The sequence below is a fragment of the Amblyomma mixtum genome, chromosome 3 (assembly GCF_055824585.1).
Source record: "Amblyomma mixtum isolate Tamu chromosome 3, ASM5582458v1, whole genome shotgun sequence".
In the NCBI taxonomy this organism is placed as follows: Eukaryota; Metazoa; Arthropoda; class Arachnida; order Ixodida; family Ixodidae; genus Amblyomma; species Amblyomma mixtum.
Window position 1 is genome coordinate 434,231,344 of NC_143014.1, and position 14,365 is coordinate 434,245,708.

General features: G+C 46.8%; 1 protein-coding gene across 1 annotated transcript in view; it reads right to left on the minus strand.

The window, feature by feature from the left end:
• Window positions 1-13,748, minus strand: part of LOC149358174 (uncharacterized) — a 36,271-nt gene extending 22,523 nt beyond the window's left edge. Inside the window, exons 1-5 of the mRNA XM_089578043.1 lie at window positions 13,644-13,748; window positions 11,810-11,879; window positions 10,411-10,511; window positions 6,940-7,139; window positions 2,066-2,313 (exon numbers count right to left, since the gene is read on the minus strand). Coding sequence (XP_089434169.1) covers window positions 2,066-2,313; window positions 6,940-7,139; window positions 10,411-10,511; window positions 11,810-11,835 — 575 coding nt within the window. The 5' untranslated portion in view covers window positions 11,836-11,879; window positions 13,644-13,748. The remainder of the gene's footprint in view (window positions 1-2,065; window positions 2,314-6,939; window positions 7,140-10,410; window positions 10,512-11,809; window positions 11,880-13,643) is intronic.
• Between the last annotated feature and the right edge of the window lie 617 nt (window positions 13,749-14,365).

Below are 14,365 nucleotides of genomic sequence, written 5' to 3' on the forward strand. Positions count from 1 at the left end.
AAGACAGCCGGCATTCTCACTCTGGAAAATAGAGCTAAACTTGCACGACTAAAAATACTTTACCAGTTACTCCATAACCAGCTTAACCTTGATAAAACTAGGTACCTTATGGCCCCAGAGACAAGACCTACACGTCACAGACATTCAGAAACATTAAAAGAGCACACATTTCGTACTGTCTGCCTGAAATACTCCTTTTTTCGACTCACAATAAGAGAATGGAACACCCTTGACCACTCTATTACCCGCAGCACATCACTAGATATCTTCACTCAGTCAGTAGAAAATTATCTTCACTCGTAAACACACTTGAATTCTGAACCTTTGTTGAAAACTTCCCTTTTTGCCTTGCTATTTTTCTTACCAGTGCTTGTTCGTTTCTAATGTCATATATATCCCATGTATTGATTATGTTGTCTTGTCTTGAACTAACTGTACAATCCGACGATCCTATTGCTGTTCCCGTGACTTTTATGTATTGAACCTTAATTAAGTGCGACACTGTAGTCGTTTATATTGTCCTTCAATCCTTCTTCTTGTTCACTCTTTGTGTCCATTATTCATGACGTTGTTGTAGTTTTTACTTTGATGTGCCTTGTTCAGCGCCCTTCCTGTTAAAATCCCCAGTGGATTGACAGTATCTCTAAATAAATAAATAAACCCCAGTAAAGTCGCTTCGCTTTGAGGCACCAGGGTCTTAGTCGCTGCTATTTGCAGAAATAATGGTGATGATAAGGTTTTATCTTTCATGCAATAACACCTACTTACGCTTTCTTGTGCTAAGCAGGGTGGTGGTTATGAAATCAGCATTTGCTTTTATTTATGCTGTGAACGCTTCCTCCAAAACACCATAAGTGGGACAAATATCGTGAGCAAGCTAAAAACTCAATGCGCTCAAAACATGCATTGCCTCCAAGAAAAGAAATGTTGGCAGCGGAGGTCGTTGGCGCCGCGGTGTTCGCATTTCTTTTTATCGCACGTGTACATAGCGAATGCGGGGGTTAATCAACGACTCATCACGAAAGAGAAATGTGGGATGCAGAGAAATCGCGATGAACAACCAGCCTTGTTGCGTGGGGTGCACGCGTGCTACCATGCAGTATACGAGTATACAGGGTGTTTCACCTAAGAGTTTACACAATTCTTGAAAATAGGCATTTTGAGTTAGAAGAGCACTCTTTTTCGCAGAACATTCTCAGGGCTGTAGTACACCAGAATACAGCCAACACGTGCTAACTAGCAGGCTGATTAACTAATATTGGGTGAATTTTCTCACTATTTGTGTTAGGCTCCTTCATTATTGACATGACAAAATATCCATATCAGTATTTCGAAAACGCGGTTGCCCTCGGCGCTGTGGCCCAACATATTTTGGCTATTTTGACGAGTTACGTGCACTGGAGTGGTTTCTTTGCCTGCAAGCGCAGGTATTTTGGCGCGATGAAGCCAAAATTCGCTGGGCACAGCGCCGAGGGTAACCGCTTTTTTGAAATTCTAGTAAATAATATGAATTTTACCTACGCTGTCCTATGCGCTTCTCAACAATTAAGAAGACTAACCGTAGCAGTTATAAAGTTAATTATCAGTGTTAGTTAGCCAGCCTGCTAGTTAGCACGTCTTAGCTGTTACTGATCTATTTCACCGCTGACAATATTGTGCCGAAAAAATTAGCTTTGGTGCAGCTCTGGTTAAACCTGGAGTGACGCGAGAGCTGGAATGGAGAGGGAGCTGGAATGATTCCCTCTCCCCTCTCCACGCCCCACCCCCTCCCCCCCACTCGGCATGGCACATGCGCACAGCTGATGCAGCTCGACTTCGGTGTCCCCGGCGCGCCGCGCCGCCGGCAGCAGCAGCTGCTCCGCACCACGTGACCAACCACGTGACCAACGGCGCCGCCACGGAGCTCAAGGGGTGCCACGCTGAAGGCTCGAAGAGCTGGCGTAGTGTAGCTCTCGCTACAAAAACATTCTTCTAACTCAGAAAACCTATTTTAAAAAATTGCTCAAAGTCTTAAGTGAAACACCCTGCATAAGACCTTCCGTTATCGCCTGCGGACTGCACCCACCTGATCCATCCGTGCGGCCCGGTGGCCTGCTTGGGAAGCCGGAAGGTGGCCAGCCGCTGCGATCCCAGGTGCATGGACACGTCCGTGTAGTACAGGGTCACGTAGGACGCGTCGCGAGACACCGACAGTCCGAGCTGCACCAGCGTCTCCGATGGGTTGACCACGGCGAACAGGAACTGCTCATCCTGGGCGTCTTCTCGGCCCACTCCCGAAGCGGAGGCGGAGGCGTGAGAGGGCCTGAATACCGCCTGCGACGCGCAGTACGCTCTTGAGGGCGTTTCCTTCTGCTGAGGGCACGGGGCATGCCAGCTGGGCGAAGACATGTGTATTGGGTAAAGAAAGAAAGGAAGAATGAAAGGAGTAATAAATGAAAGAATGAAAGAGGGTGAACAAATGTCAGAAAGAAAGAAAGAACGGAAGGAAGAAAGGAAGAAATAAATGAATAAAGAAAGAAAGGAAGAAATAAATGAATAAAGAAAGAAAGAATGAAAGAAAGAAAGAGAGAAAGAAAGGAAGAGAAAAAGAAAAAAGAAAGAGAAAGGAAGGAAAAGAACGGAAGACATAAAAAAGGGAGAAATTGGTTTATTGAGCTTTAACGTCCCAAAGCGACTCAGGCTATAAGGGACGCCGTAGTGAAGGGCTCCGGAAATTTCGACCGCCTGGGGCTCTTTAACGTGCACTGACATCGCACAGTAACAAGGGCCTCTCAGAATATCGCCTCCATCGAAATTCGACCGCCGCGGCCGTGATCCAACCCGCGTCTTTCGGGTCAGAGGCCGAGTGCCATAACCACTGAGCCACCACGGCGGCAAAAAAGTAAAAAAAAATAAAAATGAAGAAGAAGTAAAGAAAGGAGTAAACGAACAATGAATGAATGAATGAATGAATGAAATGTGCATTGAATGAATTTTTTACTACAAAAAAAAATGCTAAAATTAACATGAGCGCTAAGTGAACGAGCGAAGAACAACAAAATGCAACTGAGTCTGGTTCGTGACTTTAGTTATTCCGATCAGGAAGGCAGCACCAGCAACTGTCCTGCCCCACCAAACTCGGCGTATGACGGATGGCACGAAAAGCTCTATGAACCCGGCCTGGAAGCGCGTGTGAAACCTGCGAGGAAATTGCCAAGTGGCCGGATGTCGCAACATGACTCAAACGTCAATCGGACATGTAAGTACACGTAGCGAATCAAGGCTTCCCTGAAAAAGAAAATAGCGGTAGTCAGTCGGGAACTGAACCCTTCAAGAGTCAGACATGATACCCGTCGGCTACGCAGGCACGTTCGTACGGCTTGGTAAAAGCGAGGCTTTTTACAGGGTGTTTCACCTAAGACTTTACATAATTTTTAAAAATAGGCTGTCTGAGTTAGAAGAGCGCATTTTTCGGCATAGTATTGCCAGCGGTGTTGTACATTAGAATACAGCCATGATGTTATAACTAAAAGGCTGGCTAACTAATATTGAACAGGTACCTTTTTAGATACCACTGTTAGGCTCCTTAATTAATGAGAGGCTATAGCCCTCCGTATGTAATACCCATATCAGTTTTTAGAATTTCAAAAATGCTGTTACCCTCGGCGCGGTGGCCCAACAAAAATTGGCTGCATCGCGCCAAAATACATGCTCTTTCGAGAAGCTTGCAGGCAAAGCAACTTCTCCAGTGCGCGTAACTCGTCGAAATAGACGATATTTGTGAGGCACAGCGCTGGGGCTAACCGCATTTCCGAATTTCGAAGAACCAATATGGACATTACTTGCGGTGGGCTACACGCCTCTTATTAATTATGGAGCTTAACAGTAATAGTTAAAAGCGAACTGCTCAGTATTAGTTAACCATCCAGCTAGTTAGCTCGTCTCAGTTTTATTCTGATGTACTACACCGCTGACAATAATATACCGAAAAAAAGTGGAAGTTGAAGTTGAAGTTTATTTCCTTTCTTACAAAGGAGGAACCGAGACTAAAAGCTGCGGCAACAGCTTCACAAAAGGTCCCGGCTCCTTTAAATAACTCACAGCACAGGAGGAATACGACTCTTACATAGTATTACATGATATTACAAAATAAAGGCAACAATGTTTATACAGCATTCCACAAATTTACATATTATGATACCTATTTGAAAGTAACATATAAACAAAGCGAATTACATTTGTTACTGCAGAAAATGTAAATAATTGAGTGATTTATATCCTGCATGTGCACATAGACATGTGCCTACAGGTGCACATATACTATATATATTCGATGAAGTGAGCAAAAGAAATATGGATAGCAGAATGAAGAAAATAACGGCGCAAGCAATGAATCCAAAAATACGTAATACCGAAGTCTCAAAGATAGAGGAGGAGGAAGAACATTTATTTCCGCCGAATATGGCGCGGCAGCCACCTCCGGGTCTGCACGCAGGCGTCCGGGGAGGCAGTCTGTCGCACCGCGGCCGGAGGACATCCGATCCCGTCTAGGAGAAGAGGTGTTCAGCCTCGGCCGCCAGGCGGACGGCGAAGCGCTGAGTTTTTTCGTCGGAGCTTCTCAGCGTGGTCTCCCATTCATCGCTAGTTTTAACCGCGTGGTGCCCTGGGGCACGAACGCATCTCCAAATTATGTGATATAATGTTGCCACGTGGCCGCAAAATTTACAAATTTCGGTTTCTGCACCGTCCCTCTTCCGCCCTCTGGCACCCGTCCAACTCCTACACAGGGGCGAGAAGAAATTTCGAGCTTGGAGTCTTCTCCAATCGAACGACTCCTTTTTACTCAGGGATTTATCCGGTGGCGGACATATCCTCCGGTCTTTCTTTAGATTTTCGGTTACATCCCTGAACGTACCAATACTTTCTTTGCTTTTAGATGATGTTGTGGAGGCGTCCGCAGCACCCCGAGGTAATGAGGAGCGGGCGAGCATGTGGGCAGCCTAGTTGCCGGCGAGACCAGCGTGTGCTGGGGTCCAGATTATAGTCACGCTTTCGGCGAGAGACGACTCGTTCAGAATTTTGGCAGCACGATTGCTGACTCTACCCTTGCTAAAATTCCTAACCGCCGCTTTGCTATCGCTGACGACATGTTTCACGCCTGGTCGTGCAATGGCAATGGCTATTGCAATCTCCTCCGCCTCTACCGGCGGTAGATCTCGGTTTCTTTCGATTCCTATGGTGATCCCGGTGTCTAATAGGGCGACTGAGGTTACGTCGCCTTCTTTCCCGATCGCTGCATCGGTGTAGGCGACCGATCCCGGCGGGAGTTTGTCCAAATTGTTAGCGAGGTGCTTAGCTCTGCTTTTCCTCCTCCCCTCGTCGTGTACGGGGTGCATGTTCTTCGGTATGGGCGAGACGTATAGATGCTTTCTGATTTCGCGATCTATGCTTTCTTTGACACTTTCGCCTTCCCCGGGCGCTAATAGGTTTACCCAGTCGAGGATTTGTCTACCTGCAGTCGATCCTGCGAGTCGCTCTCTCTGGGATATGCGGTCCGCCTCAGCCAGCTCTTTCCACTCATTATGCAACCCCATTTTCTCTGAATGTCGTTAGAAGTAGTTATGGGGAGCCCCAGAGCGCACTTCGTGGGTCTCTTAATTATGGTGTTTGTTTCCCGTTCTTCGCTCTTGTTGATATTTAGGAATGGAGTCGCGTAGCAGGTTCTGCTCGTGACAAAAGCTTGTACGAGTCTGAGTCTACTAGCCTCTGTGAGGCCACTCCTTCTGTTGGACGTCTTCTTAAAAACTCTGACTACGAGCTACGCCTGGTCCTTTAATTTCTTAATCAGGCTTTTGTTACTACCCCTGCGGTTGATAATGATACCTAATATTCTAATTTCATCTACTTTCGGGACCTTCCCGTTGACTTTAATTTTGATATCTGGAGTTATCTTCCCGCTACTGCTGGCCATTACCAGGAGCTCCGATTTTTCTGGCGAACAGCATAGACCTACGTCCTCTGCGTGTTTGCTGATTATATCTGCGGCTTCTTGGAGCCTGGATGTGATGTACTAGTCGTTCCCTTTGCAGATCCAGACGGTCACATCGTCCGCGTAGATGCCTAGTTTTAAGTCATCGAGATGCCCAAGCTTACGGGGGAGCTTCCTCATTATGATGTTAAAAAGGAAGGGTGAGAGCACAGCCCCCTGCGGAGTGCCTCTATTGCCCAGCGGGAACTCTCCCGATGTTAAGCCCTGAAAGCTGATGATCGCCGTCCTGTCTCGCAGGAATGATCTAATGTAGTTGTAGGTTCTTTCGCCTACTCCTAGCTCAGCTAGCCCGTCGAGAATGGCGTCGTGGCTGACGTTGTCGAAAGCTTTCTTGAGATCTAAGCCTAGAATGGCTTTCGTATTTTTTTTCCTGAAGTCGCTGACTACATCGTTATGTAGTCTGAGCATGGTATCTTGCGTACAGAGGCCGTGCCTGAATCTGACCAATTCAGCCGGCCACGCATCATTCTCTTCGGTTTATGTGGTTAGCCTCCTCTGAATTACTTTTTGAAGTTTTCCCGCAGTAAACCCTAATTATGAGTTTCGGCTTAGAGGTTATATCAAAATTGTCCTGGCTTAATCTGTCTAGGAGAACTGGGAGGTTATGACATAAGGATTGAAGCGTTCTCACAACTCAAAAAGTCTATTCTTAAAAAGTATGTAAAATCTTAGGTGAAACTCTATGTATATATGTCCTGCGGTATTTCACATAATATGTAAGCAGTGTACGTGTTTTGCGTATGCAAGTAGCCGCACCAGAGAAGGCGGAGTCTGACTGTCGCCCAAATTTTTTAGCTCTTCGTCTCCTTCAATCTAAGCATCAACTTGCGCGCAGCATGTTTTACACAGGAAACTCCCAATCTGCAAGGAGAGGGGAAAAAAAGAGGAAGAGGAGGAGGGGGGTGACGCACGTGCAGGGCGAAGTCCTTGAAGAGTGCAGCGGGAAGCACCAGGCGGTAGGGAAATCGAACGTCCGCCCGCGGCCCGAACTCTAGCGCCAGCGAGGGCCCGGACTCTGGGTCCCCGGCGGCGAAGCGCACTGTGTCCGTAGACACGGTGTCGACCCCGGGCCGCACGCGCCGCAGGAGGTCCACCTCCGCCGCGGGGTAGCCTGCGTGTGAGAGGGATATAACTCGATGGCTTCTGACACAGTCTTATTCACTAAGCCACATGCATGCAGGGTTCAGAAGGGCAGCGGACCGGGCTAGTTGGTGCAGTTTTGACATTGGAGTTTTGAGACATTGACATTGGAGTTTTGAGTTTTGACATTGGAGTTTTGAGTTGGAAGTAGCGCTCGTTCCTGTCTGTTCCCTCTGCGTCCTTGTTGTTTTAGCGCTTCGAAAAATGTCATAGTATACAGGGTGATTTGTTTTAACATCCACAAATTGTTATTTTCAAAAACTGTGAGAAATACAATGGTGCGGTCTGTTGAGCTTGATTGTGCAGCTAGGCAGACATTATGTACCTTGATAAGAGCTCATTTTTACAACAATTAGCCAACTTGCAGGAAAACACTACAGCCCGTCAGACACGTAACACTGAGCCCTGGAAAGTAAGAACTTACAAAACAACCTACGGTTTACAGACACTACAGAACAACTTGCCCCGGTTACTAAACAGATTACATCAAGAACACTTACACCTTGAAGATATGATATTCAAAGCCCTTCGAAAGCATTTTAAAACATTGTAGGCTGTTTTATTTCCTTTTCAGCCGCCCAAGTTTCTCTATTCCGATATTTCCCAATTGAGTGTCTTTTTAGTTTCCATCTTCTCTTGTTCCAAATGACAATGTGTGTTTTATTCGTTCTTTTTTTTTTTTGCTTGCCTCACCATCACTGTATATGTATTGTTATTATTTCTGCTGGGTAACTGAAACTTCATTTGTGATTGTTCCTTTGGTCGACTGCCCCGTCACTGTGCATCTCTTCTTAGTTTTCTATTGCATCAGAAAAATTGTAATTTTGGAATTTGCGCCTCTTCCCCAATTCCACAATATTCATGTCTGTTACATTTACTTTAGGAAAGATAATTTACGATTGTGAACATGTATTGTATTTTTTTTCCTCTTGTAAGAACAAAAAATGCCGCTGTGATGCTGTTTACTGTAGGGGGGCCTGCGGCTCTATCACGCTGTCTTAGATGACAGCTTTTACTGCCGGCCTCCAGTGTCGTGTATCGTTTATATGACACAAATAAAAGGATTATTATTATTATTATATGGATCAATAATTAGATGAATAATTACCTTAAATTAAGTAATAAACTTTTTATTTTCGATTTACAGGGGCAGAATCATGATGAGAAATTGATGCCCGTCAACATCTAAGGAGAGTCCTGTTCTTAAATTTTCTGTATCGGCAATGTGGTTTGCAATATCGAGCGTCAGGAATGAGCATTTGAAAGCTCGTTGAGTTGGCTTCCCCGCATCACTTAATTATAAAATGGAGGCACTGTGCGCAGCATCGTCGCTCAAAATCAAGTTAACTTCTTCTATATCACCAAGTACACCAACTGCGGCTGCATTTAATGCATAAGAAGTGCGAGAGACACCATTTTATAAATATCCAATGCAGAAAAGACAACACATCGATCTTTCAAATGCGTATTTTTCACGCTAGGTATTTCGAACCGCATTGATAAAGTTTTCAAATGCATATTTTTGACATTAGGTATTTGGAACCCCACTTCAGGTTAAGAAAACTTATTAACACAGCTTTCCTTCGACATTGACGGCCGTCAATTTCGCAATACAACCTTGCCCCCTGAAATCAAAGAATAAAAAGGTCGTTAGTTAAGTTTAATTTTTCATTAAATTACTAATTAATATAATGTTATAAGAAATAACATGTCCACTTGCAATTATATAAAAAAATTCAAAGTTCACCTTCACCTACACAGTCACATTTCTTGCGACATAAACAGTATAACTCTGTTTGCATCGCTCTAACGACAAAGGGGCTTCCTTCACTGATAACAGAGCCTCTGTAAGCCACAAAAGGTCAGGAAATGAAAACATGAAATGCATGTGTTGCACCGTCACTAGCCGATTTCGCGAGCAAGCTGCGGCGCTTCGACACAGTTAAGATTGGATCCCACAGACTAGAATAAACCGCCATTTACATTTCACCAGTGATCACTAAGTCCTTTTTGGTGTCGACGTCACAAGTTTGAATTGAATGGCGGAAAATTTTCGATATAATTTTCTCATGAATAAATGCGTCTTTGGCGGCAGTATAAACATGAACATACCCAAAAAATTTATAAAATAATTTTTTCAAGGAGAATAAAAATGTAATTAAGTGGTACACAGTGTCCCTTTAATATACATAAGGATAAAGTGAAAAAAATTCAGGGGGGCACTTTGTTGACCTAAAGTGCGGTGAGGTGAAAGCCTTAAGCGCGGTGTTGCTGCTTGTGTCACTGATGTGTGGTTAAGATGTTAAACTTCTCCTCTAAGAGTGGAACGCGACAGCGTCTTGGAACGCTGCCAAGGAGTCCACAGAACGCCATCGCCGTTCGGTTCTACGCCTTGCTCGTCGGTAAACTAGTTTTTGAGGAAAGGAAATGTATCTGTCTCGCATATCTCGGTGGACACCTGAACTTTGCCGCAAGGGAAGGGAGGAATATGGGAGTGAACGAAGACACCGTATTCACTAGACGCGCCTTTGTTCATTCCAAACCATCGAGCTGTCATGACGGAGTGGTTAGCGTACTCGTCTCGCACTCCGGAGACCCTGTTTCGATTCCCCAACTCGACAAATTTCCTATTCGGTTTTATTTATTTATCTGGCCTGATTAGAAAGGTTAATTAGGCTAATTGACTAATTAAGCAATTAACTAAACTCAGTCCCACTTACTCGGAGCATCGCTATACGACCCCTTTAATTGGTTGCACGGTTACAAGCCGAAGTACAATTGGCCCCGTTTGAAATTTGTGCTCTGTGACGTCACCACCATCTAGAGCAATTGAAACAAGGTAAGCGAAGCTACGACGGCCACCAAAGGTCTCGCTTCGGCTGTTGGAGTGTTGCTTCGCAACAAAAAAAAATGGCCTGGCTTAGCGTATGGTTAAGCCTATGATGCGAAGCATACCGCCGGCGGAGGCTGCACGTCCGCAAGCGAGCGCCCGAGTTGAGCCCCAGCTTTCACAGCTGTTGTGACGTCAGCGCCCCTAGCGGAAGGAGCGGGAGTTAGGCCGCCGGTGGAGGCTGCGCGTCCGCAAGCGAGCGCACGAGTTGAGCCCCAGCTTTCACAGCTGTTGTGACGTCATATCACGTGGTGCGCCGATGTAGGTCATGTGGTAGCTACGCGGCCGCGCGCGGCGCAGCAAGGAAGAGCTCGGTTGTGCGGCTAGTATGCTTCGCATAAAAGGCACTCACCAACGGCAGCCGAGATGTCACGCAGGGGAAAAGGCAGGGTACGCTTCGATTTCTGCGGAGACGCCAAGCCGACGGCCACCGTGCAGAGAAGCAGCACGTATCTGTAAGTGCAGAGAGAGAAAACAGGGCAGCCTCTCCCAGGGTAACCGCTCTTTCGAAATTCTAAAAACTGATACGAATATCACTTACGGTGGGCTACACGCCTCTCAATAGTTAAGGAAACTAGCAGCAACAGTTAAAAAGTCAAGCATTCAATCTTAGTTAACCATCCTGCTAGTTAGCCTGCCTTAGCTGTATTCCGATGTACTACACCGCTGGCAATGCTATGCCGAAAAAAAGCCCTCTTATAACTCAAAAACCCTATTTTTAAAAATTGCTCAAAGCTTTAGGCGAAACTCCCTGTATATAAGCCGTGTCCACGGTAAAATATGGGGAATGGGATTGCCAACGATAATCGCTCGATGACTTCCCGTTCGAGCTGCGTCGTATAGCGTCTCCTACAAACACTAACTGCGGCTTTGCCACATAACTTACATGCTTTCCGTTGAAATTTGGTTGATTTATGCGCGACTCTAGGTACTTATACACTAACCCTAATGTCCAGGAAAGCTGGGCACGCTTCCTTGTCACCGGACGGAATGATCGGTCGTAAGACGCCGGAAAAAGCTTCGAAACGATTCTCGGATGGTCTGTGTGCGTCTGCGTGTAGGGGTCATTGGCAGTCTTAAAGAAAGACGGGTTAGCAGTCTTACTGAAGGCGGACAGCCGGACCATACGGTGAAGGATGGGATTAAAGAAGGTGAGAAGCTTGAAAAAATTGGAGGGGGCACTTAAGCTTAGCCTTAAGGATATGACGCGATGGCTTAATGGGCTAATTCTCATACATGCAGAAGGTGATCTTCTACTTTACATTTATAGGTCCCTGTTAGTCCTCATACCCCTCCTGGAGCAGTGGTGGCCCGGTTAAGCGATGCGCCACTGCCTCTGCGATGGCAGGTGCTCCCAGAGGTGGGCCTTGTGCGACACAGGTTGCTTTTCCCGAGCGACCAATCGGTAATTTAACTGCCACCTGCCACGGTGGGCAGTTTTATCACTGCCTGGTATGCAAGTTGTGATGACGTCACAAGGTCACGTGACCTATGTGGCCCTCCTGCCTCCTATGTTGCTTTCTGGACACCATCTGACAGAGCCATGCTCGTGACTTTTTGCTCACAACGCCGACGCCGAAGGCGATAGCTCCGATGCCGGATTTTCTGAACAGCGGGACCTTTAACACTATCACGCGAAAAGAAGACAGGCATCACTCTTGCTCTAGCTGAGCTTCTTGAGTAATTCAGCATAGCGGAAGCGTTGTCGATTTTCAGAGTGCGCTTAATTGCGGACACAGCTTCAGGCTTACCTGCAAAAATTGGATGGGCTCCGCATAATCGGCCTGAAGCGCTGACTGTCAAGCGGTCTTGCTTTATGATCTGCGCAATAAAAAGGGAAATGTGATTGAAAAAAAAGAAAGGTGATAGAACTTTCACGCTTTTCGTCTTATCCGGTGCGAAGAAAATAGAACGACACTGCTGCACCGGATAACGATGCAGCGTTAGCCATTGCATTGCTTCCTTTCGAGAAGCTCGATATGTTATCATATCATGTGAAGAGTCATGCGCTACTTTTCCTGTTTTTTTTTTGTTGTTGTACATGCGTTTTGACAAAACACTCCCCATTCGACGCAGAGATACGGTTTGTAAAATGGCTGGCGTGCATGCCTGCGTCAGCTCCCGTGACGCTCGGAATTCTGGCTTACACGCAGGATTGTTTCATGCGAATTGCATTAGAAATGATAAGAGCACAGGTTAACAACTTCCTATCCATGCGACGGCTGTGAACCATGCACCACGGCGCATGCGTGGAGGAGAACTTTGCGCACGTCTGAAAGCGTGCGCAAAGGTGTCTCGTACTCCGACCCGCGATCGTATGTCCGGTAAAAAAATATCAAAATGGAACTAGGAAAGAGGATTACAGGAAATTGCAAAAGCCTGCGCAGGACATTTCCTTTCAGCTCCTCACGGACCACACACTGAACCAGTTGAGAGCGCTTAACTTTGCGTCCGAAACAGTCCGTTCTGCAAACATACTGTACTTTGGAAAATGAATTTGTACAATTTAGATTACTTCAAGCAAAGGGCTGCGTTTAGCTGGTTCCTGTATGCACTGTGATTTTGGCCGATGCTTACTTTCCAGTCAACCCATGGTCGAACTCTTGGGTTTATGTAAACGCTAAACGTATTTATACCAAATCAGGGCATGGTAGGAAAGAAGTTTGAGCATGCCATATTACTTGCAGCCAGTTTTTTTTTTCTGTAGGAATGACTGCACGCTGGCCGTACAGGTAAAAGCGCATAATTACGGTTTCGTTTGGTTTGATTTATGGGGTCTGACGTCTCAAAGCGACTTAGGCTATGGTGGACTCCGTAGTGGAGGGCTCCGGAAGTTTCGACCACCTGGGGTTCTTTAACGTGCACTGACATCGCACAGTACACGGGCCTCTAGAATTTCTCCTCCATCGAAATTCGACCACCGCGGCCGGGATCGAACCAGCGTCTTTCGGGTCAGCAGCCGAGCGCCTTAACCATTGAGCCACCGTGGCGGCTGCGCATAATTACGTACGCATTTCTGTTTTGCTTGCGCCACTATAAGCATGGTGTTCATTTCTCAATCTCGTAGGAGTTTAATTTGTAATGGCAAGAAATTGAGATCTCTTTCTGCTTGGACATATCTCACAGGTAGTTCAGGTTGGAACTACTTCGTCAGCGACGCTGAAAATAAGGGAACTGCAACGCTGTCAGACGGCGAAGAGATGCAAATGGCCGAGGCAACGATGTCGAGAAACCGATTATTAGTAGTACATAAAAAGTGCACAGGGGACGGCATCACGGCTCCATGTCTTGCAAAAGTTTCTGAAGGAACATGAAGTGCAGATCAGGGAGAATCAGTACGGTTACAAACAGGGCTAGGTGTTATATCATGCTTATTTCCATAGGATGCACTATGAAGTTCTCTAAACTGATGGTGCACAGGACAAGAAATGCACACATGTGCAGTATCCGGTTAGTTCGAGTCCTGACTACAAAATACAGCCAAACTAAAGAAGGAGCAGTGATTAGAGCATAGTCTTTAGCACGAACAATTAAAAAGTGGTCACGACGCTAGCCGAGCGGCACACAACACACCCGCGCACTCACCTCTTTCAGTCGGCGTATAAGCTCTGTGGAGCTCCTTCGAAGAGCGGGCGACCGGCAGCGCGGCTGGCACAGAGGCGCACGCACGAGCTTCCCCCAAACAGCGCCGGTGCCCGGCGGCAGACGAGACCGGCGCCTCCCAGACGCGACTGCCCGTCGGCGCATGCGCAGAAGAGGAGACGGTCCGCTCCCGCTCCTCCCCTCCGCTCCCCTCCCGCGGCCCGAAAAACCGTCCCGCGTCGGGAAGGAGAAAGGTCCCGACGCGAGGTCGTCCGGTGCTCCCCATCGGACCCTCCATCATGCACCAGTTCCGAGACACCGCATCGACTTTGGACCGTCTACGTAGCATTTTTGTTTTTTCAGTATGAAGCGGACGCTCGCGCTACCTATTTTAAAAGAGCTGGCAAACATTGCTCCCAATTTTCAGCCGTTTTTAACAATATCCTGAGCATTATAGTTTATCCGTGGGCACAAAGTTAACGCCGCCGTCCGAAAACACAGCTTTGGTTGGTTTTTGGCATACTACTAAAAAAAAAATTGAGCTGGTCGACGAGCTTTGCAGAAGGCACTTCAAGCTCACGGATAATTCTAAGAAGAAAAAGAAGCGGCTTCCTAGACGCCGAAAATGCTCGTTCGATTGGGGCCTCCTCGATACTCACCCCCCCCCCCCCCTCCCCCCTAGCCTGGGCCGCACCCCTCATTTCATGGGCTGTGGGAAGGGTGCG